The sequence below is a fragment of the Gossypium hirsutum genome, chromosome A11, assembly GCF_007990345.1.
Source record: "Gossypium hirsutum isolate 1008001.06 chromosome A11, Gossypium_hirsutum_v2.1, whole genome shotgun sequence".
Taxonomy (NCBI): domain Eukaryota; kingdom Viridiplantae; phylum Streptophyta; class Magnoliopsida; order Malvales; family Malvaceae; genus Gossypium; species Gossypium hirsutum.
The window spans coordinates 3,113,041-3,128,444 of NC_053434.1; the positions used below are offsets into that span (position 1 = coordinate 3,113,041).

A 15,404-nucleotide genomic window follows, 5' to 3' on the forward strand; every position below is an offset into this window, starting at 1 on the left:
ATTAGTTGTTAGTATTATATTAGCATAAATTAACTTACTATTTTTAAGTTTAGACATCAATTAAATAAAAAAGTTAAATATAAATTATCAAATTTACAAACCTGAACTTTTTTTAAAATTTAATTTAGTTGAATTACGAAACAATTGAGACTTACTAACACCGCGACTGTGTTTAAGCATATCTGACTTTTGGCAAAGAATGAGTAAATGCAGCTTTGCTGCCTGTTTTGACTCATTTTGGATTTGCATATCCACCCATGAACCTCATCACTCAGGTCAGCCTAAAACACCTCCTTTCCTCTCTCACATCCTTTTCTTTATATATATGGCATCCCAAACCCTTGCCCTTTCGAGACTAATCGTCTCTCTATACGAGATTTCAAACTCTATACTCAAACTTCACTATTAAATCCAACAACCCTTCTTTTCTTAAACTTAGAACCAAATCTTCTCCTTCATCATCAACTTTTATAGAAAATCAGTGAACAAAAAACAAACATGGGTAGACCACCTTGCTGTGACAAAATCGGTGTGAAAAAAGGTCCCTGGACACCAGAAGAAGATATCATACTCGTGTCTTATATTCAAGAACATGGTCCAGGAAATTGGAGATCAGTTCCTACTAATACAGGTACCCCTTTTTCTTTTAAAATTTTACTTTTGGGTGCTTTTTTTTCAACTTTTTTTTTTGGGGGGGGTTAGTTGTGTTCATTAAAGAGATGCAATAAATATACAAGGCATCTTTTCTTTTCCTACGTTAATTCATATTGGTTCCTTTTCATTTTTGTTTTTTTTTCAGGCTTGCTTAGATGTAGCAAGAGTTGCAGGCTTCGATGGACTAACTATCTCAGGCCTGGTATTAAACGTGGTAACTTCACTGAAGAAGAAGAGAAGACCATTATCCATCTCCAAGCTCTTTTAGGCAATAGGTAAATCATCATAATCATCATCTCTCTTTCTCTTTACACGATGGTTTTATTGAAGTTGTGGTTTTTTTTTGGGGGGGGGGGTGTGCAGATGGGCAGCCATAGCTTCTTACCTCCCTCAAAGAACAGATAATGATATAAAAAACTATTGGAACACCCATTTGAAAAAGAAGTTGAAAAAGGGTCAAAATCAAGATGGGGTTTCTTATTGTCAATCGGTCCCTAAGGGTCAATGGGAAAGAAGGCTTCAAACAGATATCCGGATGGCTAAACAAGCACTCTCCGAGGCATTATCTCTTCGGAAACAAAACCCTTCAACTGATTCAAACGACTTCAATGATCTCTTAAACTCAGCTCAGCCTCATCAACCACCCACATACGCTTCCAGTGCCGACAACATATCCCGGTTGCTCCAAAACTGGATGAAAAACACACCCAAACCGGCTTCCGCCACCGCCGCCGCGAACTCGGCCGAAACAATGACCCGGAGTTCCTTCAACTCTAATGATGAAGGGGCATTGAGTGACAAGGGTTTGGACTCATTCTTCAGCTTCAACTCTAGCAGTACTTGTTCAGATAATGATGTCTCACTTGAATCTGAAAACAGCGTCGTTTTCCAAGTGGAAAGTAAGCCCAACATGGGGGATCAAATGCCTCTTACTTTGATAGAGAAATGGTTGTTGGATGATGTGCTGTTTTGAAAATAATCATCATTTTCAGTTGTTTTAATTAGGGCTCTTTGTTTGGGTTTTCAGTCTATATATATCTAATTAAGCCGAAAGGTGACAAACAGGACAGCGTGCTCTAGGAAGGATATGAAGAAGTGTATATTAAGTAAAACTAATATACAGTACTATATATGTATTGGATATCCTAATAAACTAGAAACATCTTTTATCGTATTATATATGTAACTCGAAATTGTTTTGTTGTTGTTGGACCTCAATTTGTGGTGCAAATTTCATATGTTATTTCAATCGGATTGATTGATTAGAAAAAGGGATTGAATGGTTATTAAAACAAGAGAAATAAGGTCAATCTTTCACCAGGGACCCCGTAAAATTGAATGAATTTGTTGGTAATTGCCTTCATTTACTTCACTTGTACTTTTACTACTTTTCATTTTTCTTTTAAAGTAGAAGAGATAAATAATGACAAAAATCCCTTGTATAAAAATATGGACGTTACTTTTTGGACTTTTTAACTGATACGTTACAATCCAAAAGTGTGGACGTTTTAATCCATAAGATTAATTAAATGATTGTTGTAAGTACCAACAAATATAGAGCTTAATAGTAATTAAATTGTATTTTTAAAATCAGATTTTAAATTTAAATTTTAAAAATAATATTATTGAAAAAGATAATTCACGATTTAAAAAAATAAATTAATCAACGATAAAAAACACACGAAACATTAAAGAATATAAAAGTTTGATGATGTGGCACTTTAATATTATGCCACATCAGCACTTAGAAATTTAAAAATCAATATAAATTTCTAGGTTATGATGTGGTACAATATCATAATGTCGCGTTCAATGTTTTAATAACTGGACTAATGGTTGAACTGGTCAGTCTACTGTTAGACCCATAATAATTAAATAAAAAATCATAAAAGTCTAAAAAATATTTAAAATAAAAACTGATTCAAGCATTCAACTACCGTTTTATTGTCCTGATTTCCTATTTTTACCAATTTCAAGTGGTTTCTGAGTCAATTGGTTCAATTGATCCCTTTGTTCAGATTATTATATTGATCAGTCCTCAACCTATCTGATTAAGTCCTATTCCAGTAACATTGACCATATCATCAAATATTGACAGAATCCAAATATAGAGATCAAAATAGATCTAATTGCTAAATTCAAGGATCAAAGTGAAAAAAATATAAATACAGAAGTAAAATTAATTTCCAGAAATTAAAAAAAAATATATTCTCACTTAAATATACTATAAAAACCAAGCTAGAGTGTGCTCACCCGAGGATTGCTTAATCCATTTCCGCTCAATTATTGTTGAACAATTAATAGCATCTCTATAGATGTCAATTACATTCATTAATTCATTCTGCTCCGCTTGAGTTTTTATTAATTATTTTTAACATAACATGTAACACCAACATTAATATCGGATTATAAGTAGTATTAATAAAATTATAATTATGATGATAGTTTTTGAATAAATAATCTATAAATAATTGGTTATATAAGAAATTGTAATCATTTTTAGAAAAAACTCTCAGACATAGAAATGTAGAAAATTGTTAGTCGAGATATTTGGAATAGACTAGAAATTTTAAAAAAATAAATTAGAGATTAAATTGAATAAAGCATAAAGGATGGGAGTAAATAGCAATTATTCCATTTTATCTTGATGAAAAGGACTTGACAATAATTTTACCATTATTTTAAAAAAAATTATCTTTTAAATGACATTTTTATTAAATAATATTTATTTAATATTTTATTAAGTAATATTATAATACATGTAAAGAAAAGATTAACATCTTTCTTTTTGAAAGTTAGTGGAAGAAGAGAAAAAAAAAAGAAAATCAACATTTTCCTTCCAAATTCAAGCATAACATGAAAATAAAATTGACATTTCAAAGGCAAAAGGAAAAGAAAATGAGCCAAATGAGTGAAAACTTCGATTTATGTTAATATACATGAACTCATTCCATAATCTCATTAAGTAGTTTAATTTTATTAGTTAAGCTAATTAGCATGGGAGAAATACTTTTATATATATATGAATATTTGATAATTTAAATAATTGAATTAGTAGTTATAATTTATATATAATGTACTATTAAATATGTTATTTGATTGAAATAATGAAATATGATATTGAATTATGATTTAATTATGTAATTTTGAAGATTTCATTGTAAATCAATGATAGATTAATTTAAATATAGTTGGCATGCCATAGGATTAAGGTTTGTATATTATTGATTTCTACTCCCCAATTCTCAAAAGGTCATGGGGGAAATAGTACTGAAATTCCTAGAGGGTCAAGTACTACGATAGTCATTATTACCAGACAACCCGGAATGACATACACTTTAAGCTATCGTTGTCGGGCAACCTGGGGTGACAGATTCGTGTATCTGATTTTATGCCTAAATTTGAAAAATGAGAGACTAAAATGTAAGTAATATGAAAAGGGATTTTAAAGTTATTTATAAATTTGACTTGAAATTAGAAATTAAATGAAAAAAAAAAGAAAATAAAAGAGAAGAGTTCAATAATGTTTAGCTTATATTTATAATTGAAAATGATTTACTAGAATGTTATGTTATTGAATATTATTATTTTATTGTTTTTATCATTATTTTTTAATTTGTGAATTACTTAATATTTTATGTAGTGATTTTATATGTTATTAGCACTATTAAGCATTCAATGCTCAGCGTATCATCGTTGTTTTTGTGTGCAAGTCTTTAGGTCTTTAAGGAGTATTATCAGGATTCGAAGCACCGAATTCGGTTCAAACACAACGTGGGTGATGTTTATTTTGCTTAGGACTTTAATGACATGTACACAGACTTTTATAAACTTTATATTTATGAAATTTATCTTAAGTATTTTGATTATGTTATATGGAATTATACTCCTTATTATAATATATATATATATTTATACATACTATTTAAGTGGTGAATCTCGAATATAATATATGCTGGAAGAAGCGTTGGAATTGATTTGAGAGTTTTACTTCTATTTTGAAATGTTTGTTAAGTTTAATTGTAGGTGGGTTTGAATAAAACTATAGGAGATGCTATCAAAATTTTTATAAAAAAAAATTGTGTAAAAATTTTATATTCTCAAAATGTTTAATAAAAATTAAGTTTTGAATTGCTTCGACAATAATGAAATATAACATTTTAAAGTCGAATCCGATGATCAGATCGGAGTAGAATTTCACATAAAATTCTATAAAATATATATGTTATAATCTATTGATAAACATAATTTCAATATATAATTTTATAAAAATGACAAGAATGTTTTCCCTTATAAATATGGGTTTATTTCATTATTTGTTGTGCTTATACGGTAATATCTAAAGCCTAAACTGCAGCGTTTAAGAAGGAAAAAAAATGGTCTGAAAGCATCCATATAGTGTCGGCAGGATTAGATTGTATTAATTTGCTCATTGCAATTTTTTTTGGGGGGGGGGGGGGAAGGAAAGCGGATTCGAGCCAACAACTCCATAACGTCACTTATTAAAATCGAAATCGACCCCTTGAATTGAAAATTGATTTATAATTTAATCCTATGAATAAACTTGAATATCAATTATCAATCAATCCGCTAAATATATTATAATTTATTCGGTTAAAAGTAGAGTTAAACAAATAAAAAATTATTATCTAAAAATATAGATATTTTATATCTATATTTTTTTTATAAAATTATGGGATAAATATTAAATTTATACATGAACTTTAATTTGGTGAAATTGTACACGTGAAACTTAAATTGTGATTCATATGTATATATGAAACTTTGATTTTGTATTCAATTGTACATATTTAAAGAAATGAATACATACATTTATTTTTCATATTAGAGTAATATAATTGTTTGTATATACAATATATCAACATAAAATGGTGCTAATTCGATAATGTTATTAGTGATTTGTGAAATTGAATCAAATCAAAATTTCATATATAAAATTGTATAAAGTTGAAGTTCATGTATGATATTGTTGAAGAGTGAATCAAAGTTCATTTATAATTTTGATATTTATCTTTAAAATTATTTATAATTAATGAGAATAGTTTTATATTAAATACAATATCTTTTGACCGTGCCACAACATAGGAACACTGAGCAGAGAAGGCATAATTGCAAAAAAAAGCCCTCAACCCTTTGGGGGCATTTGGATATATGTCCCTAACCTTTTTATTTTCTAAAATCGGCCCTTAACGTAACGGATTTTTCAAACATCAACCCAGTTCAAACGGTAACCGTCAGTTGACCGTTAGTCAACAGCCGGTCAAAAAAATTGGTCTATGTGGCATTCCAGTTGACTGATGATGTGGCAGACATTAAAATAAAAATGCTGATGTGGCAAAAAAATTAAACAAATTTAATAAACATAAGACAAAAAAAAATCTTAAATCCCCAAATTCAATAAACCCCCAAATCTATAACCTCTGAAATCTTCATTGAATCCCCAAATCCCCAAATTGTGAATTCCCAACTTTTTTTTTTCTCATTCTCAAGCTGCTTAAGGATTAAAGCAATTTGAAATTGGTTTTGTTGTTTTATCTATTTGGGATTTTGGGGTTTTTTCTTTGTTCTTCCTTTCCCCCCTTTGTTCATAGTTGTAAGTTGTCTCATGCTCTTCGTTTTTCTTTTAAATTTTTTTCCTTCTTTTAGTAAGCGTTTGATTTTCTTACTGGGCTTTTTTCTTTTTCTTTTTCACCCCATTTGTTTTTTCTGCTATTTTTATATAGCTTGGATAGTTTATTTTTATAAATTTCTCTTATTGGATTTGATGAAATATTAAATTTTTGAATATTGGAATGAACGCTAATTAGATCCAATCTTAAAGGTTTAGAAAGCTCATATCTTATCTCAACAGTTATAGTTATCAACAGAATGATCTATTTTACTTGTTCACTATCGTCTTCTTCTTCTTATATTATTATTTTTATTTTCTTCCTTACATTCGTTTAATACTAAGATTTTCACTTAGATATTATGTTATATGGTGTTAAAATAATGAATATGTTTGGCCATTGCAGGGTTCTTGAATAGGTTGTTTTAGAAGAAAAAGGGAAGTGTGGCGATTTTCATTGAAGAAAGAACAGTATGCGGTGGTGGTTTTTGTAGGGATAGCTTTTGTAGTGACATTTGAGTTTTTAATTGACCTGAATTGTGGATTTTGGTGCGTGCGTGCATGAGATTCTTGTAGATAAAATGAGCCAACCATATGTTTTGAAAAAGAAAAATGGTGTTTGGCATGAGAGAAAAAAATAGCAACAACCATGTGTTTTGAAGAAAAAAAAGTGGTGTTTGGCAAGAGAGAAAATGAAATAATTTTTTTTAAATAGATGATGTCATCTACGACATCATGCGCTTATGTGGCATGCCACATGGGCTATTATGTTGACTTACAGTTTTATTAACGGTCAACGTGAGTTGACCGTTAAAATTGGACTGATTTCTTAAAAAATTGAAACATTAAGGGTGTCAATCAAAAAATAAAAAGGTCAAGGGCACAAAACTAAAAGTCCCCAAACATTGAGGGGTTTTTTTTTGCAATTATGCCAGCTGTAAAGCCCAAAATCTGCCCGGGCCCATACCAGCAAAATAAACCCAAAAATTACAAGCCCAAATGCCCAATATTAATAAAAACCCTAGAGGCCCGAATGGCCCAAAACTACACCAACTTTCAAACACAAAAAGAAACCCCAGCCGCATGTTTGTTGCTGCCACCTCCTGCGCACGCCCACCGCCACTGCTCGCCTATCACCGGCCACCCATGCGTCTGACGCCTTCTAACACCTGCAAACAGAGAGCCACATGCAACCAACAAAGCAGAAAACAACAGACGAACGATCCAAATAAAAATATAAAAAAGTTGTAATCCGGCTATAAAGGCCAAAGCTTATCACTGTTTTGAGGGGAGGATTTTTGATATTTCAAAGGAGGGGAAAACAGATTGTATTTTGGATGAGGGATTTGAGGGGAAACGGATTGTATTTTGAAATGGGGGGATCGATTGTATTTTAGGGAAACCGGTTGTAAATAGGGGGGATTAGAGAGGAAAAACCGATTGTAAAACGGGAGAGGTTACATAGAGAGAATACAAAAAAGGACTTGAAGGTGATTTTCAGATCGATTTTTTCTTTTTTGATTTTTTGGGTTCTCGTTTTCTTTCTTCTTGATCTTTACTTGCTGCACATTTATAACAAAAAGGGAGAGCATTACAAAGCAACAAAAAATAGAAAAAGCAGTGATTTCAAGGTTTTCGCACTCTTTTTTTTCTGTTCTTATTCTTTTTTTACCGTATTTTGAATCTACTTGACAAATCTAAAAGAGGAGTTTATTTACCTTTTTTGTTGTCGATTTAGTCGACGTTGGCTCCTCCGGCTTGATGGTTGACAGATCCTTGTGGTCTGGCTAAAACCGCGACGGTGGTAGAGGCGTATTATACGCCGGTGAAGCCTAAGAGTCGGCCAAGGTAAAGAATAGGAGAAAAATGGGGGCGGTTAGATATAAGTTTTAGTAAAAATGACAGAGCTTAGTGGTTCTTTTTTGTGTTTTTTTTAATATTGAAACGGTGGTGTTTAAGGGTGGGGGCCGCGTGTTGATCCATGCCCAGACCCAATTTGTGCATTTATATGTCAAATGGGAAATTTCCACAATTAATCCCTCATTTTTGCATCACATTCCAGCAGACCCCATTATCATCCATGTGTTTTATTTTAATTTTTCCCCAAAAATTTGTACACCATTCCATTTTAGTCCACTCCAAGGTGCAGCGTTTTGGGACCTGGATTATTTCTAGTCCTAGTCCCTATACATTTATATACTTTGCATTTTTTTAAAAAAACTATCTTATTTGTAAATTATTCCTTTTATTTTAGGTTTAATTTTAATCTAGCCTTTTATTTGTATAATCTGCTATCTTAAAATACTTTTAATATTTTTGTATATGTTAGTTTTCATTTGTTCAATTATTTTGAGATTTCTTTTATCCTATTATTTTTACATTTTTCACAATATTTTTATATACATATTATTATACATATTATTCTCATTGAGTGTTCAATTTATAATACATATTATCGTGAAGACTCACAATATTTTTGTACATGAGTGGAACCATCTTAATAACTTTAGCTTGTTTTATAAAATCATCATTTTAAAATTCTTTTTGAGCTATTTTAGTACTTTCATATAACATCTTGTTTAAATATTTATATATATATTACTTGTTTCAAATTTATTTTTCATCTGTTATTATTTTAAACCTTTTACTATTTATTTTAAATTGCTTTATAAATCATTTATTTTACTTGGTTCTATGTATCATTTTTGTTGTTTTGTACATTGATGATTTTAAATCGTTTCATGCTATTTATTTTAAATTGCTTCTTGTAATATTTATCTCAAACGTGTTTTTACATATATTACTCATCTAAAATTAGCTTGTTATTCATTTTTATTTATTTTAATTTGCTTTGTATATTATTTGTTTTAAATCGTTTTTTACCTCATTCATTTTAATTTGCTTCATACTAGTTACTTCAAGTTGTTTCATATATTATTTTGTTTCATTTCTTTATCATTAATATTGATGCCAATATAATATGTGTTGTATGGTTATTATCATTAGGTACTTTGTAGTTCGTTTACTCATATTGTCATGTTATTGTGATTTATTGTGGTAGTATTTTATTTGCCAATTATTATGCCACGTTTATATCATCATTTTTCCTCGTTTCATTCAAATCACATCGTGCATTAAAGCTCGAATGCATACATTTAATGTAGATTGTTTTACCTTATTCCGAACAAATCAAATACACATCGTTTTGAATTTCATACTTGTTATTCTTTCATAAAAAGAAAATTCTCTAATAAATGCAATATTCTGCGTTCGGGAAATTTGAGAGATCGTGCCCTAACTTACTGGGTTTCGATTTTTCTCGTTTAACCTAAATAACGGCATATTCTTTTAAATCATAATACGAGTGTTAAATAAAATGCTTACTCTCTGAGATTTGAGGTGTTGTGTCCTAACTCACCGGATATGACATCTTATTACCTCGAGATAAGATTTTTTGCAAATAAGGCAATATTTCGTGTTTGGAAAATCAAGAAAATGTGCCCTAACGTGCTGGGTTTCGATTTCTCGTTCGACTAAATAGCCAAATATCCTCTTAAAGCTTCAAAGTATGGCTTCAATAAGCTATAAGGTGATCTTGGTTTCGATGGTATAGAGTATCGTGTCCTAACGTGCTGGATGTGATATTCCTTCGGAACAAGAGAATCTTATATTTCAATTCACGTTATCAGAGTTTCTTTTAAGGATCGTATTTTTTTTAAAACTCTTCAAATTTTCAATTTTCGACACTAAGACAATGATTAATCAACTAGGTACCAATTTTGGGCGTATCGAGGGTGCTAATCCTTCCTCGTGCGTAACCGACTCCCGAACCCTTTTTTTTCTGAATTTCGTAGACCAAAATCGTTATTTCAATAAAAATTAAATCGTTTATTAAAAACAGCCACTCTTCGAGGTGACCCGATCACACCTCATCAAAAAAGATTGGTGGCGACTCCCACTTTCGTTTTCATTTTTCAAAACCCAAGTTGACCCCGTTTTCCACCAAAAAAATGGTGTCAACACCAGCAGAGAATTAGCACAAAATATAAAAAAAAATTAAAGTGGCTTGATTGCAAGTGTGACAGATCAATTGTAAAATTTGTAAATGTTACAATGGAACACTTGGAGCATTCCAAGGATCATACCCAATAAAGATTGACAATAAGGTGAATGACAATGATAATGCATGTCACTCAAGCTTAGGTGTCACGACATCCTCCGCATTAGGCACATTCTTGGCTTGGGGGTTCTTGATGTCACAACACAGACTAGTTGGTGTCGCGATATCCTTGACAGTGACCTTTGGCTCCTTCACCTCAACCATCAACTTGGAGTTGTGACCTTGAAGGCTTGCAATCGAGATATTGGGACTCGGTGTTGCAACACAGCACACCTAGTACGTGACACATACAATAGTGATGTTTTCCTTAATGTTTGGCTATAGTTATCTCCCTACACACACTCAAATCAACTATTAGGCCTTTGATGACATAATTTTGCCGATTTGGGTCTCAAAAGAATTAAAACGTCAAAAAAAATATCATTAATACTAAAGACTAAAAATCAATAAAAATGTTGAAAAGACTTGTAAATCGCTTGAGAACAAACTCATAAAGTGTTCGAGATAACTTAATTTGACATATCAAATTACTACAAATCACCTTTAACCAAATATATATTATCATTTTTTAAATTTTATGCATAATATTTTTTTTAAGGGAGAGGGTTTACTAATATGAATATGGTACAATCACAAGTAGAATACAACTACAAATATATATATATATATATAGAATATATAGAATATATTTGAGTAACTACAAAATAAAATAAAATAAATATAAAGCACAAACGGAAATAGAATCAGAATACAAACATCATTTCAGTTTCATTTTTTTTAATAGAATGTTTTATTTTGAAATCGAAAATTAAGAGGTAAGTGAAAAATTATGAAATCGAAAATCAACTTTGTGTTTAAAAAACAATTCAATAAAAAACTTAATTATATAGATATTATATTAATTTGAAAGAAAAAAAATACCATGTTGAATTTTCAAACAAGGTCTATAATTGGTCGGAATAAAATGGTATTAATATGACATTACTTTGATTTTGATGCTAATCTATATGGTTATTTGTATCCACCAATATTGGTCAATATCAATACTTAGTAATTAAAACAAGATTATAATTTTTTTTAAATTTACTTATTTGATATTTTAAACAACTTTCTTTTCTTCTTTGATCAATTTTATTTCCTTTTATAATTACATTTAGCAATAAATTTGAACCTAATTAGTAAAATTTACTATGTTTCTAAATATATATATTTTTTAATATTTATTTGTTCATTCAAAAGTTTTCTATATTGAAAATTATTATTTTAAAACATACATTTTCAAACCAGCATATATATGAGATATAATATCTTATATTTAAATATTTAATTAAATATTTGGTGTTATGAGTTAATTAAACATGAATTTAATTGAAAAAAATAAAAAAATAAAAAATATTTTAATATTTTTTTAAAAACAACTAATAATATCACTATCAAAATAATACCCCTTTTGACTTAGCTCAACGAAGTGGACTGGATATTCAAATACCATGTAATATTGTTATTCATTTTTTTACATGACAAAATCATCCTTAATTATGAGGTTGAATCCCGAATTAAAGCAATTATGACATACCCTTCAGAGTTGTTAAACGATACAATACGAAGTATAAGTCAACACTAAGTCAACAATAATTAATAAACTATCTATATTTTATTTAAAATAGAATATAATTACTTCTTTCTTTTTTCAAAATTCTTTCCACTTGTTAAAATCTTAATTAAGCTTTATAATTTAAGATCATGTTAGATTTTTAATATATTTTTTTAATAAAGTAAATTCGCCAAATGGATTTTTAGAGTGAACATCTAATATCATTACATTAAATTTCAACTAACGGCTCGATTGATGTAGTTTAACTTGGATTCATCAAATTTAAATAATGAAAATTTGTTGACAACAAATTGTTGGTCCCTAGAAATAGATAACATCATCGGATTTTTATTTGAACTCATGTGAAATTGATGTCGTTTTTTTTTTTAAAATTTTTGTCAGGGATAATAATTGTCTCTATTCAATAAAAAATTAGATATAGTTAGATTGTTGAATTCCATCTAAAATATATATATATAAAAAAAATCAGTTGGACCAATGAAATTAGTTAAAACATTTAAAACAACATATTAACAATTAGATAAATGAGAGATAATATTTTTTTCCCTTCAACAATAGAGATATTTTATTTGATAAGATAAGAAGGAAGTTGAGAGTAGAAACCAAGTGATGCAGCTAATGGGCCAAGACAGGGAACGAAATAGGTGTGGCATGCCGTAAGATGGTAAATATAAAATTTTCTTTATTCTATTTCAAAGAAATTAATAGCAAAAATCCAAGATAACATTGGAAATATGGAAAATTAACTCTTTAATGCAATACATGTGAAGGCTTTTGACTTTTTTTTTTTTTTAGTTTTTTTTTTCTTCCTTCTTCATCAGAAACGTCTATATTTCACATTAGGTATAGTTAAGCCAAGTTTCAAATAACTTCAAGTTTTTTGAGTTTGAGTTTGATTAAACTTATATTTAATTAAATTTAAATTCGATCTTAGTTCGATAATTAAATTTAGAATTAATAATACATATTAAAAATAATAATATAAAAAATTATAATATATATTAAAATAAAAAATTAAAAAATATTTGAAAACCGTTTAAAATTAAATTTTATTAAATTTAAAATTATTTAATAATTATCGAATCAAATTTAAATTTTAAAGTAAAATAACTTAGGCGTAGAGAAGTGATAGATTAAGGTGGCCGCCTCATGAAAGCCCATTTATGTTTCTACTTGGAATAATTCTCGAATGTAGTGCTTGCTTCCTAACGGGCCGTGCTTAATATTTTCTCTCTCGAGCTATACTCCATCATATATTCACACGCAACACAAAAAGGTGGGCTTGGAAATTTTTTATTTTTTTACTTAAAAGCTTCACCTTTAATTAATTTGTTTGGTATGGTATGTCAGATTGAGTTTTGGTTTAATTGGTACTGTTGTTTTAATATTTTAAAAGACGTAAATTTAAGTACGTTTTATCATTCTATTAAAGGATTTGGAGGATTATGAATAATTTAAAAATTGTATTAGAAAAATTTCTAATGTTGTTTTGTTTTAGTTAAAATATGTTTTAATTCCCTATACTTTTTTGTATATTTGAAATTTAATCTCTCTATTTTTTAAATTTAAAAATTTAGGTCAAATTATTAACTCTATTAAAATTGTTATATTAAATTTGCTGGTGTGATATTTTGAAATAATAAAAGTAGTTGATTGGTAAAAACCTAACAAAAGAAATGACATTGTAATGGACTTAAATTTAATATAAGAATTTTAACAATACTAACAATTCAACTAGCATTTTTAAACCCGAAAAGTAGAACTAAATTCTTGAAAATAAAAATAGAGGGACTAAATTTTCAATATATAAAGAGTATAGGGACTTGAAGCAAATTTTAACCATTTATTTTATATTTCTGTCGGCTACAAGAGGAGTTTATTTTTGTGGCGTCGTTTTAGTGCTTCTCTCATTTGGAGTATAGATGGAAAAGGAAGCGACGGGAAAATACAATTTCTTTGGCTTGTTAAATTTAGTGACGAAATTTTACTAATAAAATGAAGATACAAAATTTCATTAATAATAATAATTTGTCTAATTAGAAGTACTAACAAGAATTTGAAAGTTTGAAACTAAAAAATCCAACACACTATGAATATGTATTAGGTACAATAGTAAAATATATTGCATTTTAAGGAGTGACGAAAGTTCAAATATTAGATACGATATTGTCAAGAGAAAATGATATGAACCTCGAACATATACCATAAAACAAACATGAATAAAAATTAATAAACTAATACAGTACAATATGAAAAAAAAAACTCATAAGTTTATGAATAGCTCAAACCACAAAAGTTGTGTTTAATTTTTTTATAATATCTAAAATTATTCATAACATTTTTTAAATCCTTAAATAGAAATATAAATACGCTTCAACACACTTGAATTTACATCCATTTACACTGACAATAATATTAATGCCAACAGAGCTAAGATTCAATCAACTTGTGTTCAAATCTTTAGTTGACACTAATTGTGACTTTCATCATTATATAACCCTTACCTCCTACCACTTATTAAAAAAAAAATCGTTACAGTTCACCACCAAACACCTCCTAAATACTTTGCTTAAACCTCTTTTATTAAAACTCCTTAGTGATGATCTCTCGCTAAGGGTCACCTCATAGGTTCAACCCTTTGACGAGTGAGCAAACACCTCACCTAACAAATCCTTGCAATCTACAACATAACGGTCACTCTACATTGACTAATTAAGATAAGTCACTTACATGTTAACACTTCAATCACATAATAACATATGACATCTCAACATAGGAAAAGCCCGTATATAGAAACTGGAACTTTGACATGAGGGCCCAAGTAACCCGTAATACTTTACTTTTTCCCCTAACCGAACTTCCACTGTTTCTCTAATCACTTTCTACCCATCTTCAGTCACCAAAGGACTCTTGGCGCAACAAGACATCACCACCTCAACAAAGACAAAAGCAAAGAAGGGATGACTTTTTCCAATTAATTGATTGAATGGGAGTGACATATATTTCGGTTTCTTTGTGCTCGTTTTGTCTGTTCATTAATATCAGGATGGTGCTGGGCCTGGTGGGTTAGAAAGGAGATTAATCATATTGGGCCAAGTCGCAAATCCTTTTCCACAATTTTTATTAAGGTGATACAAATTGATTGGATTTCAATTATAAGACGTGGATTTAGTTTTTCCACTGCAAGTTTATTATTTTTAGTTCTTTACTTTTTCAAAATTTGAAGTTTCAATCATAACTCAAATATAGAATTATTTGTGGTTTGAGTCGAGACAAAGGGCTTCTAGACATTGTCTTTGCCCAAGCCCGACTTGGCTCATAATATGGGCTTGATATTTTATCTAAGCTTGTCCTTACATAAAAGAGGATAACTTAGGTCTGCTCTA

The 15,404-nt window shown here is 29.3% G+C and overlaps 1 protein-coding gene across 1 annotated transcript; it reads left to right on the forward strand.

Moving 5' to 3' along the window:
* The first annotated feature begins 206 nt into the window (after positions 1-206).
* On the forward strand, positions 207-1,828 carry LOC121209623 (myb-related protein 306). Its single transcript, XM_041080582.1, has 3 exons — positions 207-631; positions 800-929; positions 1,018-1,828. Exons 1-3 carry the CDS (start codon positions 499-501, stop codon positions 1,625-1,627), a joined length of 873 nt encoding a protein of 290 aa, XP_040936516.1. The 5' UTR covers positions 207-498; the 3' UTR covers positions 1,628-1,828.
* The last annotated feature ends 13,576 nt before the right edge of the window (positions 1,829-15,404 follow it).

Excerpts from the sequence above, each read along its gene's own strand:
- LOC121209623 (XM_041080582.1), top strand. The coding sequence starts at position 499 with ATGGGTAGACCACCTTGCTGTGACAAAATCGGTGTGAAAAAAGGTCCC. Across the intron at positions 632-799 it reads ATCAGTTCCTACTAATACAG|GCTTGCTTAGATGTAGCAAG; the intron begins GTACCCCTTTTT and ends TTTTTTTTTCAG. Across the intron at positions 930-1,017 it reads CAAGCTCTTTTAGGCAATAG|ATGGGCAGCCATAGCTTCTT; the intron begins GTAAATCATCAT and ends GGGGGTGTGCAG.